At 43.0% G+C, this 23,979-nt stretch overlaps 1 protein-coding gene across 2 annotated transcripts in view; it reads right to left on the bottom strand.

The window, feature by feature from the left end:
- Positions 1-19,771, bottom strand: part of LOC129171103 (cytohesin-3-like) — a 33,772-nt gene extending 14,001 nt beyond the window's left edge. The window contains exon 1 of one of the 2 annotated variants that reach the window (XM_054759468.1): positions 19,451-19,771. In XM_054759468.1, coding sequence (XP_054615443.1) covers positions 19,451-19,469 — 19 coding nt within the window. In that variant the 5' untranslated portion in view covers positions 19,470-19,771. Of the gene's footprint in view, positions 1-4,855; positions 5,741-19,450 lie in introns of those variants that run through there. The other variant, XM_054759467.1, reaches the window with a different exon arrangement.
- Positions 19,772-23,979: the final 4,208 nt, after the last annotated feature.

Raw genomic sequence — 23,979 nt, 5'->3', positions numbered from 1 at the left:
GAAATCAAAGACACCCCAAAAATGAAAGTGAAAAAATGATGCAACACACTGGTCCATTTGGCTAAAATGTCATTGTAGCAACTCAAAATGATTCTCAGTAGTTTGTGTGGCCCCCACGTGCTTGTACGCATGCCTGACAACGTCGGGGCATGCTCCTAATGAGACTACGGATGGTGTCCTGGGGGATCTCCTCCCAGTTCTGGACCAGGGCATCCATGAGCTCCTGGACAATCTGAGGAGCAACCTGGCGGTGTCAGATGGACCTAAACATAATGTCCCAGAGGTGTTCTATTGGGTTTAGGTCAGGTGAACGTGGGGGCCAGTCAATGGTATCAATTCCTTCATCCTCCAGGAACTACATACACTAGCATACACTAGCCATATGAGGTCGGGCATTGTCGTGGACCAGGAGGAAACCAGGTCCCACTGCACCAGCGTAGGTTCTGACAATGGGTCCAAGGATTTCATCCCGATACCTAATAGCAGTCAGGGTGCCATTATCTAACCTGTAGAGGTCTGTGCGTCCTTCCAGGGATATGCCTCCCCAGACCATCACTGACCCACCACCAAACCGGTCATGCTGAATGATGTTGCAGGCAGCATAACGTTCTCCACGGCATCTCCAGACCCTTTCACGTCTGTCGCAAGTGCTCAGGTTGAACCTGCTCTCATCAGTGAAGAGCACAGGGCACCAGTGGTGTAGTTGCCAATTCTGGTGGTCTATGGCAAATGCCAATCCAGCTCTACGGTGCTGGGCAGTGAGCACAGGGCCCACTACAGGACGTCGGGCCCTCAGGCCACCCTCATGGAGCCTGTTTCTGATTGTTTGGTCAGAAACATTCACACCAGTGGCCTGCTGAAGATCATTTTGTAGGGCTCTGGCAGTGCTCATCCTGTTCCTCCTTGCACAAAGGAGCAGATACCGATCCTGCTGAGGGTTGAAGGACCTTCTACGGCCCTGTCCAGCTCTCCTGGAGTAACAACGTAACAACAACAGCTGTCTCCTGGAATCTCCTCCATGCGTCCAGGTACCTCAGTGATGCCCTGGTCCAGATCTGGGAGGAGATCCCCCAGGACACCATCCGTAGTCTCATTAGGAGCATGCCCCGACGTTGTCAGGCATGCGTACAAGCACGTGGGGGCCACACAAACTACTGAGAATCATTTTGAGTTGCTACAATGACATTTTAGCAAAATGAACCAGTGTGCTGCATCATCTTTTCACTTTCATTTTTGGGGTGTCTTTGATTTCCCCCCTCTATAGGGTGATCATTTTCATTTCTATCAAATGATGTGGCATCATTTTGTTACTAATACATCACCCACTTATTATCAGGAAAGATATTCAAGATCATTTTTCCCCCAGTTTACATCTGATGTGTTTTTGAAGTGTTCCTTTAATTTTTTTGAGCAGTGTATTTCCTCATGACACATTTTTTGACTGATGAAAGTGAGTACTTTTACTTTATTTTTGTTTTATTACACAGTATTTAACAGTCATCCCTCGCTACGCTGAGGTTCAAACATCACTCCATCCTGTTTTATCAAAAATTAATTAATTCATGATCGCTGTTTTGTGGTTGACTATTGCCTATTATTAGTCAAAAAATGTTGAAGTTATATGTGGTATTGTGGTCACTAGGCGTCAGTAATGTTATATTGATGAGACATGACATGATATTACCGTCACATTGCATGTAGTCAGCCATGGCATGTCTCCTCCCATTCCCTGTGGAAGTGGTACGTTTTGGTCTTTTTGCTTTGTCCTTCTTCCCCACTCCGTTTGAAACATTATGTTTAGAATAAGTAAATTGGAGATTCTAACTAGTTAGCTCGGAAGCTTGCTATGCTAGTGGCAGCAGTTTCTTATGTCCCTGCAGGGATACCGTAGCATGTGCAATGTGTTGTAAACAAAGCATAACAGGAGTCTAAGGGTGGCTATGAAAATGAAACCGTGAGCTTTCATTTTCAGGCTTATGAACGTTTTATTTTACTTTCACTTTACTCAGTCAGATATAGTACTGATCCGTCATTTAATGGTGCCACGGCAACCTACGCTGCAGACCCCTGAGAGGACACACACACACACACACACACACACACACACACACACACACACACACACGCACTCCTCCCCCTGTACACACATCAGAAAACAGCAATCCAGTAGAGAGTGAGCTGACAGGAAGTAGGTCATTTTCACATGGAGTTATACCAGATTGCGCCTCTCCTGTGCTTTCTCTTCCTCACACACACACACACACACACATATATATAATTTCTAGCTCAGTCCACCCCCCACCCCAGCACAAAGTGGGGGTGAGAGCTGATTGAAAACCCCCAACTGAATCATCCGCCTAAGCAGCTTTGCACTTCACACACACTCACATTTTCCCTCTGTTGTTGTTGTTAAGTGGAAATAATGAAAGTGTATTCTTGTATCTGATAGAATCTTCATCCTAAACGCCTCCAATTTTACCCAAAGACCACCAAAGAGAGCAGCCAAGAAAGCAGGGGTGCGATGTGATCTTCAGACACACACACACGCACAGTCTAACAGGATGAAAGCAGCTCATCCTACCAGTCAAAACGTGAACACAATAAAAATGTCAAGGGTTGCACACTCAAACACCTAACTAAGAACAAGGAAACGAGAAAAAAGACACTTCCTTTAAGTTGTATAATAATCTATAATTAGTACAGTCGCCTCAGGTTTGAGAGGTTTATTATTGGAGTTTTATTCTGCACTGGAAGGTCTTGTCAGTATTTTGCCCTGCCTTGTAGCTAAATAGAATAACATGACTGATTGTTTGGGCCATTCTAGTGATGTGACTGCATTTAAAATAAGGAACGAGAGGTCCAAGTAAGAGAAAACCCCTCTTGTCTGCCCGCCAACATAACTGCAAACAGTCTTACTCAAGGTGGGAACCAAAACTTAAACGGCACAATGCGTAACAAGTAAATTAACACACGACGATGAACTGCCATTCTATGTGGGTAACGAGGACTAAGCGCTAACAACAAACGTGTAACTTTAACTGTCATTTACAAAGTACCCGCAAGGTATGCAGGGTAATCCAGCGGCAACTCCTCTCGACGTTACAATATAGTGAGATATTGATGTACAATGACGTGTACATTAGCTATGAACTCACCGCACACTTACATGGAGCACGGGATACATCATGAATGTTTCTTTGCTTTTTAATTCCCATGCAATGAATCCAAATGGCCGTAAGTCAATAACCTTATGTTCTGTTGTTAAATGCGTTTTAAAAACATAATAATGTCGCACATTTTTTACGACACATACCGAAAAGCTCAGTTTTAGCTGTCCACACAACTTTTTGCATCAGAGCCAATTATGCATATTAGACAATACCATCATCTAGCCCCATATGGCCCCCAAGATAGACAGCAAACCTGTAGGAATCATGTGGAATAAAATGTCGAAAATTGCCAAATAGCTAGAATACAAGCCAATTTGCTGGTAGCAGTGCAAAGACCTAAAAAGCTGTTCCATATGCTTTGCACAATCCAAGTAATTCCAAGCTTTAGCGTACTTTTCTTGTAAACAGGGCGACTGCAGAGGCTGAAAGAGCTCAGCAAATCGCCTACAAAGATACAACCTGTGACGCTATATATGGAAAGTGCAGAGTCATGTGATACCATGCGCTACTGCAGGTACTACTACAGAAGCGATGCATTGTACGTTACACTTTGCAGGAGTCTGCATGTGTGTGTGTTTAAAGTGAGCAGCCCTGTTATAACGTAGGCATATTACTCATTTTGCATACAGTAAGTCCCTGAAGGCAGCACGCGCATAGATTACCAATGTAACACCACTCTGCCTTTTCACATTACACACATGTACTCGTCGGTCCCCTAAAAGTGTGCACAAAATTTGGTATCATTCACCCTACAGTGGGTGTTTTGTAGAGCGCATCGAGCTGTGTGGGACTCCAAGTCAACCCAACTAGAAAGGTTTAATAACAGCGCCACCATATGGTGTATTTCTCAAAGAAATAACAGCACATGCAACACAGTTGGGGTGCATGTTTTGACAAACGATCACCATGTTGCGTGCAGCAGTTCAACAGTAGAAGGGTTAGCTTACACAAACAAATACACACAGTCATCTGGCTGACTTTTTGTTACCTAAATTGGTTTTATTATCAATTCTGGGTGACCTTAAGTCCTTTATAAGGCTCCCACAAGTTGAAGCTAAAACACCGATGAGTCTTTTCAGTATGTACAGTCGGACGCTGTCTTTTAATCAGTTTTATTAGCTGTATAAAAATCGGAGCGGTTGTAAAATCTTATGACCAAGTTGCAAATAAAACACTGATTGCTTTGCTCTGCTCAGTCATAAGCCTCAGAGGGAGAAAGATGAGGATGACTTGCAAATTGTTCACGCTGCTGATAACAGGGGACGTAGGGTATTTCATGCACACAAATAAGGCACACAAACAGCAGATGAGGACAACTGCATTTAGTGAAATGTGACCTGTGAAGTTCCATGCATGAGGGGAAAAAAAAAAAAAAACCTGCTCACTGGGTGACGCTGACGACAAAACAAGCAGCGCTTCCTGAATTTTCGGCAGCCTTGCAGCAGGACAATAGACGGACAGGCGTTAGCTTTGATTGGGAATATTGGGCAGGGCCTTCCGTAGCAATGGCAACAGCGTAAACACCAGGCACAGGGGGGTCGTTAGGGAACACTTACACAAGCGCATGACAAATACAGAGATCTCTGGCGCAAATACTTGCAACCCTCCCGGGCTGAGAATGATGCAAAAAGGGAGTCGGAGGATATCAGAGAGAGGAACACCTACTTGTGGATAAAAATACATACCACAACGCCTCTTCCACTCAACGGGTCGCATGATGACTGGCCTGCCATCAACGTACGTGCGCAACTTATCCCCGTTTAAACTCCAACTCTTCTACATATTCATTCCTCTGTTTAAACACACAACACACACTGCCAGACGTTTTGACAGCAATGGCCGACACTCCCCCAAAAGCAACAGGACGATCTGGATAAACCGGTCCCCTCTTGTCATGTCATTTGCATTCCAGCCTCCATCATTCAGTCTCACACGTATTTAAACAGGCACATGGTGCTGAGGAATACCCTGTTCTCACACCAGACGGCCCACTTTCTATATATACACACAGCAGAACCTCGGTTAGTGTCTGCCCCGGATAGACTGCTTCTCGAACATCCAAATATTTCCACCAAAATTAGTTCTTGGTTTGTGTAGATTTTCCGGTTAGCGTACAAAATGTGTTGTAGTTATTCATACACTGCATGAGTCCAACTGTGTTCTTAATGTATTTTTACCACAAAACGTCCTTTTAGCATCCTTAGCTTGCTAACAAAATGGCTACTGGAACTGGAAGTCAACTATATCTCCCGTCTATGATGTAAATGTGACCCGCCCGCTTCACACTGCCCACTCCGGGACTCAACACAGGACCTTTGGAATGGTGCTGACCGTTGGACCAAAAGCGTTCAAGGCTGAGGGAGTGAGGTTTTACCGACGTACACTTGCACAGCCACCCTGGCTGGCGTCCGTTTATGTCATCAGCAACTGACTCTCAAAAATGTTGACGTAAAACACGTTTTTACAGTTTTACAATTATTACTTTTACTTTCGTTGAAGATGTGACTGTTCCCAGAGACCGGATGTGGAAGCGAGATCAACGTCCTCCTCTTCAACACCACCTACTGTATGTGTTTTGTCGTGGGTTATTTCTTGAATTCAACAGTCCTTCTCACCTTCTTTATCAAAATGCCGGCACCTGCGACTTTCTTTGCCTCCATTCTGAGTTATTGAGGTGAAAAACGCTACTGAATTCAAGAAATGAGTCATAGCAAAACAGGAAGGTGGTGTCCGTGTTAATCTCGCTGCTACATCTTGTCTTTGGGAACAGTCACGTCAAGAATCACGACTTCAATGAAGGTAAATGTACCCTTAAATGTTCATTTATCCCTTTCATTCATCGTTAATATGTATTTAAATGCATTTCGAATTGTTTTATGTATTTAAAACTATAAAAACGTGTTTTGTGTTAACATTTTTGGCTTTCTGGAACAGATTAATTGGATTTACATTATTTCTTACAGGAAAAATGGATCTATTTCAGTTAGAGTCGGACCTTCTGCAACAAATTAATGACCCTAATCAAGTTTCCACTGTATATTGAAAGTCTGTGGCCCAAAATCTAGCCATGATACTGGAATTTAAACAGTATAAAAGTGTTAGCTTTAATGCTAACGAGCTGTGTTTGTCTCCGACACAGTGTGTGGCTCCAAAAAGCGCTATTGCGCACTTTATCCCCTTTTTACATACACTGTAACGCTACACTTGTCCAAAGTAATAGATGTCATATATCACAACAATGGAGGACACAAACGTTAGCAACGCTAGCATAGCTATGTGAGCTACAGTGCTAACACTATACTCACATATCAATAGTAACATCATGCTAGGTTAGCCTATTAGCTGACATAAAAACAACAATGTGCGATTGGCTGGCGACCAGCCCAGGTTGTATCCCGCCTCTCGTCAATGGTCTGTTGGGATAGACTCCAGCATACCCCTGCGACCCTAGTGAGGACGAGCGGCAAAAAAGATGGATGGAAAAACAAAAATGACCAAACTCCCATGTCTGTAGCCATCTTATTTTCTTGCAACAGAACAGGCTTTGTATTCTAGGAGGTATAGTTATCGTGTTTATTGAATAAGTGGGCACTTATACAGGTAGAACATTTATGAGTAGCTTTGGCAAATCTTCCTGCAGTACCCATTTTTATGACCATTTTCGAGTTCCAGAAAATGTTCTCATTTTACTTTTCGTATACATTTAGCTTGACAGCTCTTAGTCTTGCAAATGAGGTGGAGCCAGGGCCGAGCCAGAACAATAGATGCTAACGAGCCAGTATCAGAGTCGTTCATACCCAACTCAGGGAGTGACACTTCCCTTTTATCGGAGGTGCTAATGGCGGGAGAGGATTAGACCACTACTCCGCCCAGGCTTAGTGTAAGGAACCAATAGAAGGAGGGTGTTGGCACACCAATTCCGCCCACTCTTACTGTATTTAAGGCCTAGGCTACCAGCACTTATTAGTTTGCTGACGAAGCTCTTCGGATGAGGAGCGAAACGTCCGACACCTTCTTCACAGAAGTACAGATGACTTCTCAAGAAGCCTTTCCCTCGATGGACAACTCCTGTACGACTGAGAGCCTACACAGACGCATTTAGCTTGTTGTTAGGCAACCTAACTCACGTTGAGACTCGTGGCGGAGGAACCAGGCTCAGCAGCCACCTATCTCTGCATTTTTGGGGTTATTCCTTGAACTATTTTCCCTTTATGATGGACTATCTTAGTAATAACTTTTTCAGAAATCCCTATTTGAACGATTCGCACATGACTTCACTTGACGTCTCGCTAGAAATACGCTTCTTTGACCCCGCATCTGCTTGAGATGGTGAAGACTGCAACCGGTGTGTGCATCAAATACATTTTCTTCTCAGTGTTCAGTGTTTGAGCGCCTCTTCTCTCAATAGTGGAGCAAACAAGTGAGGGAGAAGATGATTTCTCTCATGTTTGGTGCTCGTAAGTAGTCTCTAGGGACACTTTTTACTGTTAGAACATCATTAAAAGCCACTTTTGCATAATAGAATCGATTTAACACTTTTACGCGTGCCGTCACTTGACGATACCACGTTGTATTACTCCAAATGTGTAGCTTGTTTCAAGTTGTTCTGTTATTTATGTATGCAAGGTGACGGCTATCATTATTGACTTGCGGGTGGAGTAACTGTGTTAATTATATGACTTCTACAGTACAATGGTTTGCCTTGTTAGGATTTTTTCCACGGATGCAAGGGCTGGTGAATAGGTTGAGTGCTGCTACAAGCCAGATACCTTTTTCCTCATCTTTATTAGAACAGTGTGAAAGGGTATGCTGCTCAGCTTATGCGTTTTACCTTCTGTGTCATTTCCTTCTTACATGTTTTGTTACCTTGTTGTGCAAGCTGATGAAGGCTCAGGCCATCTGTCAGACCCGTTGACTGCAGACAGACTCACTTTGTCTCCATGCAGCACAGACTTTCTCATCCTGCTTGGCTGATTTTTTTCAAGTCCATTTCACAAAAAAAGGTTTCACAAAAAAGCCCTGTTTAATCCACCGCGAGCATATAGCTAGTAGTGCTGTTTGGGCTCACATGCATGTTTGCGATCTAAAGTGTGTTGATGCTGCATTCTTTCGTCATGATCCCATTGGAATTCGCCGATTAAAAATTCTGTCGAATTGTTGATTAACTGCGTCAATGAAGCAACCACGGCAAATCGGAGTGCACTACTCGGCAGAGTAGCTGCCAGCAGAGCCGCTGTTGATTCATGCTGTCTACAGTAAATTCAGTACCGCTCCACCAAGCAACATTATTTGGCTCAATAAACTGCTGGCATGGCAAAATGAGGTAAGAACATTCGGACACATTAAAAAATATCCGTCCATTTTCTATGCCACTTATCCTCACTAGGGTCGTGGGTATGCTGGAGCCTATCCCAGCTGACTTCGTCCAAGAGGCGGGGTACACCAGTACCAGCTAGCTATTAGCTCATAGCACGTCAGCAGCACGCTGACAATGCCTCAGGCCACTACTGAAAGGTAAGTCTACATATTGGAGCCGCCGTCGCTGCTGCTGTATTTTTGTTTTTGAGTTTGGAAAGTTAACACTAGGTGTAGCGTTCCTTTCTAGGCTGCTATGTGAAATCAACGCGCCCAGGAAGGAAGTTGCTGAAAACGACCAAAGTACTGCAAAATACTGTTAGTATTACACGTTATCATGAATGTGCCTGTTGCTACATGGTACATAAAACTTTGTTGGAGGTTTTTGGAGCTGTTTTAATAGCAGGTATTATAGACGGAATAGGTTTGTTCCATTGCGTGTATTAATGAGCTGCCTCTTTTTATCTGCTTTTATATCTTTAGAACACAGAAAAGAGAAAGACATGTGATCTATGATTGTGGATGATAGGCAAAATTCCCCCCAAAAGTGCAGTTTTCCTTTAAAGACTTCAGACTTACGTGAGATGCAAAACACTTTCTCCCAACTCTGTTACTCTCCTAATAAACTGCTCAACTCCATCATCGAGATAGCCGTGAAGCAGTCTACTTTATCAAGACACACAAGTGCTTCGGAAAGTCCTCAGGGACTCACTCAGGAAATATCTGTCTAAGACGGAGTTCTGAGCGGTCAAACAGAACTTGCACGTGTTTCGAGTCTTGACTCTGGGACAGATGGACGATGGGAGGATAGTCACACTGCCAAGTAAGAGGAAGAACGGGATGTGGGTGGCTCAGGTCCGGCCGCCACTTTCCCAGATTCTGTGTGCTCTTTATTTAGCCTCCTATTTTCAATGTGAAGAAAACATTGGTCCATTCTGTCGATAACCAATTTGATTAACATTTCCCTGAGATCGATTTGCCATCGGGAGTCCAGTGACCTTAAGGCAACATTTAAACAGTCTTTTGGCAAAGCATCGATACGCTGCAAAGAAAAGAACCGCTTCACATTAGCAAATAGGGGTGCAACAGTACATGTATTCCTAATTGGATGTTCCATTCCCACATGGAACACATTGACTGAGGTAAAGGAACTCAAAGTGCCTCATGATATAGTCACGCGGCTTAAACATTATCGTTGTAGTTGTTGTAGGCTTTTTGGGAACAGTCTTGGTGAAATATACGAACGAATGAAGACAAGTGGATAAGACGGGAATGCGGAGTGGAACTATTAATGCTGCGTTTCAGCCAATAAACTGTAATTTACTAAAAATTAAATAATTCAGACTGTTCAAACTCTTGCACTTGTCTGCATCGTTGTACTTTCCTAAAGAGAAATGTTGCACTACTAAACATGATTTCATATTTATTCTTTTTTATTTGGCTTTATATTCACTAGACAACTACCTGCCAACAGTTTTTTGTTTCATTTTAAAAATCATTCATGCTGTTTACACAAAAGCTAAGCAGTTTTATGTTTTGCATTTTGTTCTTTTATTCTTACATTTAGCAAAAAAATGACCTTAAAACCAAGGTACATACTGAACCGTGATTATGGGAGTACCCTAATAGCATACATTCTAAGACTAGTGACTCGTCTGCGTCCTTGGTAGGTGGTCATCACTGGATTATCAATCATATCTGATATCTGATCATCATCTCTGCGAGGAGTGGCACTGAAGCAGTGACTTATGGGGTGAGAGGACAGGTAGACAAAGTATGCAGCACTGTGTGTGTGTGTGTGTGTGTGTATGTGTGGGTGTGTGTGTTTGTGTGGTTAAGACCCTGAGTCGAGATGCAGTCTCCTTAAGTTATTGTTGCATTGATGGAGATCGTCACCCTGACCGAGCATGGCAAGGCCCTCCATTTCTTCAAAAGGCACATCCGGTTTATACATACACACTCACAATCCACATCTGACAAAAACGTAACAGCATCTCTAATACTGTGATCATACAGTATACGCTGTATTTTCCAACACTCCAACAGTGAAAGCAGCCGACCTCTAACCTTTAATCCACTAGCAGTCACCCACTCCCCTCCACACTTGATCTTGTCCATTTGTCTGCGCAGCCCGCACTAATCCGCCCGTGCGTATCGTATACACACACGCGCGCACATTCCTGTACACAAACATGCCTCCACAAGTGAGATAGTGAGATTAAAAAAATGAGGGTATACACACCACATCGTGCTAAGTCGAGCATCTGCTTCCTGAACCCCTGCATAGTAGCCAAGCTGCTATCACCCGTTCATACAGTATCTACAGTATCACGCCACTCGCATTTCAGCAACCATTATCAATAAAGTAAATCTTCTCAAGGGACAATGCTATAAAAATGAAACCTGTACAGGTGGTCCTCGGTTTACGAACGAGTTCCTTTCCTACGAGTCAAATTTTAGTGCAAGTCGGAACTCATACCTAAATTTACACTTCAGTCACTTACACTGTAAGTAAGGAACACATGAACATAACCTACAGTCATAAAAACACTAAATACACGAATTAAATGTAATTTTAAAAAAAGACTAGGCTGCTTAGTTATTACTGTCGCTTTCATACGAGTAGATCGTTTAAGATGCTCAATGATAATGAGCCACCTGGCGAGTGTAGTGTTTAAGAGTTTTGTGATTTCCCACTGTCTTTGAAGGTGACAGGCTAAGTCCTAACTGTGCGTGGGGGGGGGATGCGGGAGGAGGACGGCTGTGTGCAGACAGGACAGTTGATATTGTTTTAGCGTGGCTGCAGCCGACAGTAGCCTGTTTTGCTTTTGCTATGAACGTATACGAGTGCGATCTTTATCCTTAATGATGGTCGAGTTGAGACGGTCAAGTGTTGAGCAGCGTGGCTGCGCGTGAGCCGCACATAGTGTATTCTTCCACTACAACTAGTTCTTGAGTTTGAGTGCATCGTGTTTACGGAACAAAATTATGTTTTTAATTAATTTATGGAGGCGTGTTCCTAGCCACAAACGCCAAAACAAACAGAGGACCCTGTGTACACTGTATAGAGTAGTCTGTGTACAGCTTGTATAGCAGTATAGATACACTGCGGTACACTCTGAAGTATACCCAAGTTTACTTTCTATAGTGTCCCTTAAGAAGATGTAATAAAATGGTTACTGAAATGTGAGGGGTGTACTCCTTTTGTGAGATGCATACATCCCATACACAGGCTGCTCAGATGGCCTTCCTGCTGTAACACCAGGATCCCTGCTGTGCTCCTGAGTGCTACACAGAGAATTCAAGACTGCAACAGCCGCCTTCTTCACAGAACCAGCAGCGCCGTCACTGCTTATCCTCTCGCCGCATGAAGGGAGAATGAATTTTGCATGATGCAGCAGCAGCAGCATACAGCCATGGGGGTAGAAACACGCACATTGTGCAAAAAAAAAAAAAAATATGGCAAAGATGTGCTGAGAGATGTCAATGAGTTGAATGACTCACTGACTCCCACCCCCCTGAGCGATTCACAGAGTGTTACAAATCCTTTCTGTGGCAGTGAAGTGGCTGGAGGCCCAGTGATGGGCGGGGGGCTTCAAGATGCTGGAGGCTGGCCAGCGCGTGCGAACACACACACACACACACACACACACACACGCAGGTTGGAAAAAGACACGGCACAGCAGAGATAACAGATGAATACACACTTGGTTTTGCTTTACAAATTCAGAGGCATGCTGGGAGCGATCAAACACTTGCAAAAATCCTATCAGAAGAAATTAGCGTTAAGGCTTGCCCTCCAGGAAAATGCTTGTTTTTTTTAATATAAGAAACGAAAGAAAAACTGGTTCTGGGTTTTGAATGATTGCCCCATGTTTTGTGGTGATATCGAAGAAAACATATGATATTGTAATATGGAAAATGCAATACTGTGCAATGGGAGTGCTAGTGTTGGAACCTACTATATAGCGCCCTCTTCCTGCTCAGCCATGACTGCTAATTGTCCAAAGCTTCTCTGAGACGTGTGTGTATGTGTATGTGTATGTGTATGTGTGCGCAAACTACGGGCATGTGCCTGAGCACAAGTCGTGCGTGAGTGGCATCCATTAACATCCTTTCAGTCCAAACGACAAATCTCACTCGGTTCATCTCGTAATTTTAAAGAATGCAGTTGTCCCTCGCCACTTCGCACTTCGAATTGCGCAGCTTCACTCTATCACAGCTTTTTAAAAAAAAATTATCTTAAAATGCTGCTAAATACGGCCTTTTATTACTCTAAAAATATGCCTATAGAAGCAAATTGTACATATTTTTGGTCTAAATGAAAACATAAAAATGGTTAAATTAACTAAAATACATTTATAAAGCATTCAGAAGAGGCATTCAAAGACACTGTGAATGATATGTACTAGTCTACACTGGTCACTAGGTGTCAGTAATGTTAATGTAATGTTTAACTGTAATGTTCGGTGAGACACACAAGCACCAGACTTGATCGCCGGAACAACAGCTTTTATGACAGGTTTGAATTGTCTCACAACAGGCTCAATCATCGCTAATAAAAACACGGGCTACTGTTGCGGCCGTAACCCACGCCAAGCCAAAACTCAATTCTAGGACCAGATCACATTTAGAAACAAAACACATGAGAATGAATCTATTTTATGCCTTAAATTGATTCTTTTCTGTTATTATGTCTACTATTTTGGGTAATGGGAGTGTAAAGGTGACTATAGGGGTGTTATTTCATGTTTAGAGGGCTCTAAGAATGTTAAAACCTGTATTTGGACGGTCATAAACATGTTTTCTATGCTCAACAAAAATATTTCATTTATAAATAAGGAATCCTACTTTGCGGAAATTCACTTAGCTGCAACCAATGAACCGCTATAAAAAAATTTGTATAATCTGTTGTCTGAAACCACTATTGGTAATATGGTAGCCGGTGGTGGTGTTCTTCTCTTTTTGGACCTTTAAGTAAAAAAGAAATCCTCCCTAAGAGAACCCAAAACTAGATGCATGGCGGTAGAGTAGGCATTCTCCGTAAAAGTTGTTCAACAAAACGACCATCTCAAAATGAAACTAAGTGTCTGAATGATGGCTTAGTTTATTTCAAACATTCTTAACAAATATGTACTTTGCCTTTTTAAAAATTAAAAAAAAGGAAGAAGCAGAGCTTATTTATCCTACCCCTTCTCCCATCTGTTGATAGTGAATACTAAATGAAATAAAATGCCATAACTTCATCAAAAGTCGTACCATTTTACCATTTTTGGCCGATGTAGACTATAAATCGTACCCCCCAGAGAAGTGAATAATGATCTCCCAGTGGGTTCAGACCAGTCCAAAGTGAACAGTGGATTAAGTGGGATCCCAGATGGAGATTTCCAGGATGATAATCAGATCCTTGAACTTTTCCTAAGAATGTAATGACATCTGTTGAAAGAAAGTGAAGAAAATAGGTCTGGAGCACTTGATGTTTTGTCAAAAAAAAAAAATGGGGGCGGGGGGGTTACACCTTTTTCCTGCAGGTCAAACAACCTTTGGCTTTTTTCTTTGGCTGCTTACATAAGTGTTCCAACCCTCCCTTTTCCTGTCCACTCGACCCCTCTCTTCCTTTCCGTGAACCTGAACTACCACCACCCACACACACACACACACACACACACACACACACACACGCACACACCGCTAATAACTATGAAGCCCGTTTGCAACTGGATTTCCTAACGGAGCAGGACGTCTTTTGCCTGAAATCCACATGACTTCAGACTCATGAGACATTAAGCAGGCTCTGCAATGGTCCAATTTGTCTCTTGATCTTTCCACCCAATCTGTCTCACTAGACGGTAAATGTATGTCATTGTTTGTTAGACCGAGAGGAAATTGGAAACGTACTTAGTTGAAAAAACATGTGTGCTTTCTCCGTCAGCTGCACCAGACTAAAAACAACACCAGCCACTCATAAAAGTCCGAACTAGGTTTTCTTCAAGGACAAAGAAAACAGAGTGGAGGTTCAAGTAGCCTCTTACTAATTCAAGCTTATTGTTTACGAAAGCAGTCCAAATCCAGACGTAAATATGGGTCAGTCTGGTGCGATGTCCGATGGACTGAGAGGCTGTCACGGCCAAGTTTAATCTGCTATCTCGTTTTTGATATTTGTAATGGCCAAGCTCGACGAGGGCCCTCTCATGTGTGGTGCAGCCACAAACAGAAGCCAAGTCTGAAAGATTGACGCAAGTGGGTTCATTTTAATGTGTACAGAAAAGTCTTCTGGGGCAGCAGCAGCTCCGGCTGGAGGACTTGGCTTACAGACCAAAGGGAGGCCTGTAAAAGCCCCGTCCATTCATGTAACCATCCATTTTCTATAGTGTTTATACTGTTCAGGGTCACAGCTGGAGCTGGAGCCTGTTTCACCATGCACAGGTTGCCAGTCCATCACTACAGTACTAACACTCCAGTTGATTTGGTCTGCACCAGAGTTTGGGTACTGTGTTCACAACTAACCAACAAGAACTGCACTATAATGGAGAATGAACCTGGGTAACGCCTACACAGGTGTGAAAGCACTTTAAACTTTTCCAGCACTCTTTGGTGTCATTCTAATGTCCCACCTTGACATGCGTCCAAAAACCTCAGGTTATTCAGCACCCAACAGAAAGACTGTCGGACATAGACCATCGTGAACGATGGTGTCTAGTTGTGCAACTGTCTTCACTCGTAGGCCTGGGTTCTCTGGTGTTCTCTGGTGATTTTGTCCCGCCTGCTGTTCTTGCAGGATGTGAGTGCCCTTCTCCATGGGACCTCATCCTTTAAGGAGGCGGCGTGGCTGAGGAGGTGGAGCGGTCATCCAGTAACTAGAGGGTCACTGCTGTTGTGTCCTTGGGCAAGATGCTTCGCCCACATTGCCCCGAGAGTCGCCCACACTGGCTGCTTCGCTGACCAAGATGCCGGTCCCAGGGAGCTGCAGGACGGCTGCCCACTGCTGCTCAAGAGGTTAGAGGAGTTAAATACGAAGACAAATTTGTCTTCATGTGGCAAATAAAGAACTTGCAGCGTGCAAGCTTGCAAGGTCTGTGCTGGTGGAGGGATTCTAGCTCTGATGCTGGTACAGCAGTGTTTCAGGGTGTCTTTGACACAGTCCTTATATCATTTCTTTGGGCGACCTATGTTCCTCTGGTCCTGAAAGAGTACTCCATAGGAGTACTTTGTGCGGCAGCTGGGTGCTGTCCAATCTGCATGTCCAGTCCAACTGAGCTAGACTGAGCTAGACCAGGTCGGATCTGTCGAGAAACTCCAGGTTCATCATTTTGTCCTGCCTTCTGATGTCAACAATTCCACCAATCAAGAATTTGGGGGAATCCTACCCCTCTACTAGGTACCTTTATCAGGGAAGGTTTGGGTTGTGGGAAGATTTTTTTACCCAGGTCATTTCGGTGGAAATGCGGCAATGTTTTTCAAAATATCGGGTAAATGCCAAAAGTTTCTGCAATGGAACAATTTAATTCACGTTTGTTGCACACAGGTGATAATTCTCTGACCAATCTACAGACTCTAGTAACTTACCGCACTACCATACAAACAAAAAAAACAAGGGTTACGGATTGGTTATTTCAAGATGTTTAACAAAGTAATTATTTGCACCAAATTGTGTTTGCTGGCTGAAAAAGGTCTCTACTTCCCGCTTAAACCTCTCCAATTTCAAAACAGCCACAGGATCCCCCACACTTTTCAGTCCTTTGTTTTCCATCAAGGTGAACCGGTTTATTTATGAAAAAAATACTCTTGCCAGAAAACCACTAAGAGGCTGTACGCTATCAAAGCACAGTTTGTTCCAAAGTCCAGAGACTCCTCTCCACTCTCAGCCACTTCACAGCATGTGGGCTGCGCAGGAGCCCCCAAAGACAGCAGCTGCACCAAGACCAAAAAGACCGATCCCTAGCAGGAAGCTGCCAGAAGTGCTGCCCTGTGGTCTGTCCACTAAAAGTCGCTGACATCTCCGAACCTCCTCGCTGTATGCGTCACAACCCCAACAAGACCGCACGCTTTAAACGGCTGGTTTTCACGACATGCAACAAGGGCGTACTGTGGCGAACCGTGGGAGCCGGCTACACTGTGAAGCCAGTGTCTGGTGCTCAATGTTCTAATTCATGCCATATGGGCTTGTGATGACGCTGGCGTATACTCGACTAGTCCACAAACAAATATACAGTAGCGCTCTGCCAGCACAGGTCCAGCCCCGGGATAAAAAGTGCTGTAAAAGTCAGTCACGTAAAAGGAGAATGTGTTGTAGTGTTTTACATGTGTAGCTTTGTGTCAGTCTGACCAACTGAGTACCTTTATTCTCGTCTGAGGCTGCAAAAAAAGCAACTGATGATACACTAAATCACAGGTTTCAAACTCAAGGCCCGGGGGCCTTTTCTACTACACAGTAATTACCCAACTACTATCAGGTACTACTTCAAGTACCAGGTCAGGTAGGGTTCCGATGCTTAACTTAACAGACACCATAGCCTCTACTTTGCTGCAGTGGTCCATTTTTTGCTGCCGGCAGTCTCCTCTTGGATAAAATGTGTCTTCTTACCATAGAAGTACATCCAGGAGACCCTCATTTTCCTCCATTTTTGCTTGTGTGCATGTCTCGCGTTCAATGCGGTGTGTTTTTTTGCGGTAATAAATGCTGGCTATCGTCTATTGTTGTTCTTTGTTTACAGTGTTGCGTTGTTCTTCGCCGTCCACTAACAGTTACACTATTTAGGAAGCTTAGAGAGGTATCACCATGCTGCCTCTCGTAGTGAAAAAACAAGTGCAGTAGGGTAAACCATTCCAAGCCATACCATAGCAGGCTAAAGTGAACTTTGGAGGAAACATGGCTAAAAATAGTAGCAGACCAGCCCTAGACACCTTTAATGTGAGTTGTAAATTACACTTCATGACTGCAGGGGGAGTCTGGGAGTGAAAAAAAAAGAGAAGTGAATCAAGATGAAAAGTATAACATGATGTGATGGATGGTTATGATGGCTACCACCTCTTACTGCTCCGTGAGTTCATCAACGTGAAAGAAAATAAACTGGAGAACCGATTCAGTATCCCCTGCCTGGCGGTCCTCCATACCGCTCAACTTTTGTCTGGCACGTTATTCCGCCTCCACACAGACAGACAAGTTCCCTCTCAGACGTTGCAGCGTGGCTTCCAGAAACAACTCTTACTTTTTATTCTTTCCACAGCACACACACACACTTCCTGTCACCTCGCTATCCACTTGTATGTCTTTTTGTGAGGCATCATCATCATCAGCATCAACCACCAACCGCTCACGCTCTACTCTTTTCCTGCAAAACCCCCCTCTGAGCGTCCAGCTCCACTGTGGGTGCATGCGGGGGTGTTTGCCTGAGTGGGTGCTGCTAAAAAAAGAGATTAATGTGCGCGCAACACTAGACTCAAAACGACTTTCCTGCGTTTCCACCCTACAGGCTGCAAGTCAGCTATGCATGGCTGGGATAACAGTACCATATGTCTGTCTGGGAGACTCGCTCACGTGTGCCACCGCTGGAGGCTTGGCCGGCTGCACACAACACAATGACAGCTTTATGCCCTGCCTCTACGTACACCTACTTAGTTACTGTGCACCCTGCAGCTCTGCAAGCCGTCGGCATGTGGCACCAACTGGTGGAAAAAAACTCAAGTGCTCTTTCTCACCGGCACCTTGGCCTTCTGATACCTTCATGAGTGCCAGCCTGAGCAGACAATTCGCATACCACTTCAATTTGTGTCAATACTGCAAGAAAAAATGTTAATATTCTCTCACGGTAGATTTGTTATTTTACAGAATCAATTCTTAACATTATGAGGGGAAAAAAAACATAATTCTACGATCGAGTTGTAATATGACATGGAAAAAATGGGGCAATTTTGTGAGAATAAAGTTGTAAAATTAACAGGAAAAAAGTCATAATTTTACAAGAATAGTCATAACATTACAAGAAAAAAGGTTCTGTTTTGTCAGAATAAAGTCGTAAAATTATGGGGATGAATGTCATAATTTTACAAGAATAAAGTTGTAATATTACAAGAAAACACGACGCAATTTTGTGAGAATGAAGTCATTATATGAGGAAAATGTTATCATTTTAGGAGAATAAAGTTGTAATATTACAAGGAAAAGGGTGTAATTTTGTAAGAATAAAGTCATAATAGTAACAAGAAAAAAAGTCATAATTTTACAAGAATAACGTTGTAATATTATAAACATGACGCAATTTCATTAGAATAAAGTCATAAAATGAAGGAAAATGTCATAACTTTATGAGAATAGGGTCATAACATTACAAGAAAATTTCAATTTTTTCAGAATACAGTCGTCATTTTAAAAAATCACAGTACTAAGAGAAAAAAAGACGTACTTTAGTAGAAGTATGGCAGGTTTTTACACAATAAAGTTTTTATATATTAAAAAAAAAGAGTGTTCGTGGTTACAAATAGTCGTATTTTAATGAGATAAAAAGTTGTAACTTTACAGAGTAAGCTATAATACGAGAAAAAAATAAATCCTCATTTACAAGGTAGAAAATCATAGCCTGTAAGACTGAATTGTTTTGTTTTGTTTTGTTTTTAAAAGGGAAAAGAGAAAAAAAAACCTGTTGGGCACGAGCCCATAATAGAAAAAAATAATATGGCACGTGATTCTCATGCATTTTTAATTGAATTGTCACAGTGGTGCAAAGGTTAACCCAGTGAATGCGCAGGAAATACAACGCTATACCTTCACTGTCATAAGTGTGTGACGCTGTGGTGCAAAATCAACTTGAACGAACAGTAATCCATTGACATTATTGTTATTGTGGAAGATAAACATCATTGTGGGCGTCAGACGAGCGCATGTCTCCGGATAAGATATTATAAGCTATGCATGAAATGTGTCATACCTTGGTTGTCGTCGTCCATGCTAGCAGGCTGCAATTCAAGACCCCCCCAGGAAAAATCGGTGACAGAAACTTCCGCTGCACGAATGAGGTCTAATTTACGGCTAAACCAAGCGCGCGTCCTAATTCCCTGCGAGCATCAGACAACAAGGGCAGCGTCCTGTTTGGGGAAATGTGTTCGCCATTTGGACTTCGGACAAGGTTCACCCGTCCAACCGAGAACGATGCGTCTCTGAGGTGGTAGCAGTGACTTAATAAGCCCCCCCTTGGTTGCAGCAGAGTGTTGTCAAGACTCTCAAACGCCTCCTTGTTTTAGCAGACAGTTCCCAATCAGCACTTAGCGCAAACCTGGAAGTTGTTTTTTTACCTTCAAAATAAAAGCTACAGTCAACGCTTGAACGGCTGACACCTGACTGGACATTGTTTTCTTTTGAAATACAGAACCGGATGGTGATGTGTTTTTGTTGCTCTTTTATGTTAATCTCATTCTGGGTGTTCATCGCTGATCAACCTCACGTGATGCTAGGTTACAAATAAAGCCACAAAATGCTCATTTAAGATACAAAAAAAGTTAAACAATTCAACTGCACTCTTTAGCTGTCACTACCGCATTACGTTCCCTCATAGTGTTGTAGAGAGAACTTCACTACAGTATCAGTGGAAGGGCTGTCGAAAGTGGCGCGTTCAGGGACTGTAAGTCTTTTAAGCTTTCAACTTTGAGGACGCGTTCTTACGTAATCATGGACAATTATCAGGTGAGGAATGGCGAACAGACACACACACATACACACGCATGTAATTCTACACGTGGTTTCGATCATTGCATTCCTGCCTCTCTGCTCAAGCAGGGGAAAAGAGGGGGGCTCACTTCCTGTGTGTATTGTTATACCAAGGGTCAAGCATGAACATCTGTATTTAATGTAGTCATTTGTTTGTGGTTAAGGCGCTCTTAATACAATCTTCTTAATAAGGAGGAACATCTGTAGACATGATGCAAGCACATGACACCACGAAAAACAAGTGAAAGGGTCTTGGAATGGATGAAGCGCGCTCTGCTGATTTTAAGGATACACTGTAAAAACACGAGTCAAAGATCTTCTATATGACAGGACTTTTTTGTTGTTTTTAGTAATCTACTGCAAAAGCACTTGTCAAAGATCTTCTATATGACAGGAGCGCACTGCTGTTTTGCAGGATCAACTGCAAATACTGTATGCTAGTCAAAGATTTTTAGTGGCAGGAGTTTTCTGCTGTTCTTGGTAATCTGCTGCAAAAACACTAATCAAAATAGCTTCTACGTGGCTGGAGCACTCTGCTGTTTTTATAGATCTACTGCAAAAATGCTACTCAAAGATCTTCTACATGACTGGAGTTTTCTGCTGTTTTTTGTCATATGCTGCAAAAGTGATCGCCAAAGATCTCCTATATGGCAGGGACGCTCTGCTGTTTTGAAATATCAGCTGCAAAAATACTAGTCAAAGATTTTACTTAACGGGTGTTTTCTGCTGTTTTTTGTCATCTGCTGCAAAAGCGCTCGTCAAAGATCTTCTATATGGCTGGAGTGCTCTGGTGTTTTTAGGAATCTACAGCAAAAATGCTGCTCAAAGATTTTCCACATGACACTGGTTTTCTGCTGTTTTTAGTAATCTGCTGCATAAATGCTCATCAAAAATCGTCTGTGTGACTGGAGCGCACTGCTGTTTTGAAGGAACTCCTGCAAAAGCGCTACTCGAACATCTTCTGTGACAGGAGATTTCTGTCGTTTTTAGTCATCTGCTGCAAAAGCGCTTGTCAAAGATCTTCCACATGGTAGGAGCGCTCTGCTGTTTTTATTAATCTGATGAAAAAAGTGATCATCAAAGCTCTTCAACATGACAGGTGTTTCCTGCAGTTTTTAGTAATCTGCTGCAAAAGCGCTAGTCAAAGATCTACTATATGGGAGGCGCGCTCTGCTGTTTTTATTAATCTGATAAAAAAATACTCATCAAAGATCTTCTATATAGCAGGAGGACTCCGCTGTTTTTAAAGATCTACTGCTAAAATTCGACTCAAAGATCATCTTTTTGTAATCTGCCCCACAAACGCTCATCAAAGATCTTCCGCATGACAGGAGTGCTCGGCTGTTTTGAAGGATGGCCTGCTAAAGCGCTACTCAAAGATCTTCCGTGACAGGAGTTTCCTGCTGTTTTTAGTAATCTGCGGCAAAAGCGCTCATCGAAGATCTTCAAATATAGAAGGAGAGCGCTGCTGTTTTTAAAGATCTCTTGCAAAAGCGCTACCCAAAGGTTTTCTGTGACAGGAGTTCCCTGCAGTTTTTGGTAACCTGCTGCAAAAGCGCTCATCAAAGATCTTTTAAATAAGATGTTTTTAAAGATCTGCCGCAAAAACGCTACTCAAAGGACCTCTCTGCTGGTTTTAGCTGAATGTGTTTGACGTGTAGAGTATAAACATTAACAGTCAGCTTAACCTCAACACAAAGCCACAAAGTGGTGTGCGGGCTTTTTGGGGGGGGCTGAGGGGGTGCGGCATGTCGACTTGCTCGTGCCGCAGAAGATGAAACCTCACCCCGCCCCAACCCTGAGGAGGCACACGTCTGGCAGTTTAGGCTGAGCATCCCGGAACGTCTGCGGTTATCCCGACCGACTTCACGTGACCTGATTGAGCAGTCGTATTACTTCATATGCTCCAGTAGCCATGGCGATGCCTAAAGGGGCATTCGACAACCCCCCAACCCCCGCCCCAATTACACATCCGTTAACCTGTTTAGCCACCCCAAACAGTAAGATTCCACAGCATGAGGCCACGTCTTATAAAATGAGAGACTTCACGCAGAGCAGTGGAAGGGCTAGCAGCGGACGTAGGTGGCTTGCATACATCCTTCCTGTCGTGGAGGGCGAGGGGGTCCCAACCTTGGCGGATGGCGTGCTTGGAACAGGTCACAGGAAGCGGAGAGTGACAGGATTTCCTATACTTTGGCTCTGCATTTTCACTACCCTACTGACCGGAGGGGACGCTGGCCAACCTTAGATTTAGTTTGGCTTTCAAAACCATTTTCTTCTCCAAAGGAAATCATGGAAATGGACAAAAAAAACAAAAAATCAGTTCCAGGGTCAAACTGTGGCCACTTTTAAAGTATCATTGTGGTATTCCTGACTTGAGCGAGTAAAGAACGGTAATAAAAAATCTTTCTTAAAGTTAATGACAAATGAGGGCTGGCCACCCACCACTTCACAGAAGTCCGCTGTAAAAAAAAAAAAAATTTAAAAGCAGGCTTCACGACACATCTTAAAATAAATCTTAAAATAACTACAGACGTGGGAGCTGTACGTCTGCTCATGTAATGTTTGCTCGCGTATAGCTATGCTAGCGTTGCTAACGTTCGTTTCCTCCTCCCCCGCTCCTTACTGTTACTTTATTATATGTGATATACGGCATCTTTCACGTTGGACAAGTGCAGAGTTAAGGTGTATACTTAAAAAGTGGATAAAATGCACAATAGAGCTTCTTGGAGCCACACACTCTGAGACAGACGTGGACGAACACAGCTCATTAGCATTTGAGTTACAGACACACAAAACGCAGGGCTTACGAAAATCCCTTTTAGACCTTTAAGACCTATTTAGACAGTTAAAAAATACTAAAGTATAACATGGGAACTTGCTAACACTGTATGGGAAGGAGCTAGTATGTACTGTACTCTGTAGTACATAAAAGACAGTTACAGCCTCCAACCACTAAATCTTGATTTATATTTGAATGGGGGTTTTTTGCCTTGCAAATTCCCATCCTCCTCCCTCCCTCTAGTCTACGCTGTCCTTCCTCTTCCTCCTCCCCCACTCCTTTGATTCGGTTTTGAGGTCAACTCGTAGTCCTTCTCAGAACCTCATTACAACCCTTTTAACACTACGACATCTGCCTCATCAGCCATTCAAGAGGAATTCAATTGAAGGTGTATTTATATATGCTTAACTCTGCACTGTACTGTAGGTCACTGCACATGGGGGGGAATCATTCATGAATGTAAATAATATGAACTGATAAGAACCGTTCTCACACACACACACACACACATGCATGCAAGAAAAACTTACCGACGGCAGGTTAAGCGATGTGTTAATCACCTTGTTAGCAAAAAAATAACAAAGACTCACACTCTAATTTGTTTATCAATAAATCACAGAGCTGTCTGTGGTGCTGAAATAACTCACGCGTTTTTATCGCCGCCTTTTTCTCTAATTACTGCCTTTGTGTCAATTTTTGATCAGTATTATTCTCGCCACGCGTCGCATCCCATAATGTAGTCTGATACTGGAGTTGAGGAAATTTGCACTTTTTTTTGTAATTTTGCCCATCATCCACAATCTTTATGTGAGACATGAACACACGTCTTTCTCTTTTCTGTGCGTTCTAAAGATATGAAAATAGATTAAAAAAAAAAAAAGAGACAGCTACAAACGTAGGTAATTGGACGCACCTATTCTGCCTATAAAGCATTTTTTTAAACTCCAAAAACGTGCCATTTACATAATGTG

This window comes from Dunckerocampus dactyliophorus, chromosome 18, assembly GCF_027744805.1.
Source record: "Dunckerocampus dactyliophorus isolate RoL2022-P2 chromosome 18, RoL_Ddac_1.1, whole genome shotgun sequence".
Taxonomy (NCBI): domain Eukaryota; kingdom Metazoa; phylum Chordata; class Actinopteri; order Syngnathiformes; family Syngnathidae; genus Dunckerocampus; species Dunckerocampus dactyliophorus.
This window is presented reverse-complemented; position numbering and strand designations above follow the sequence as displayed.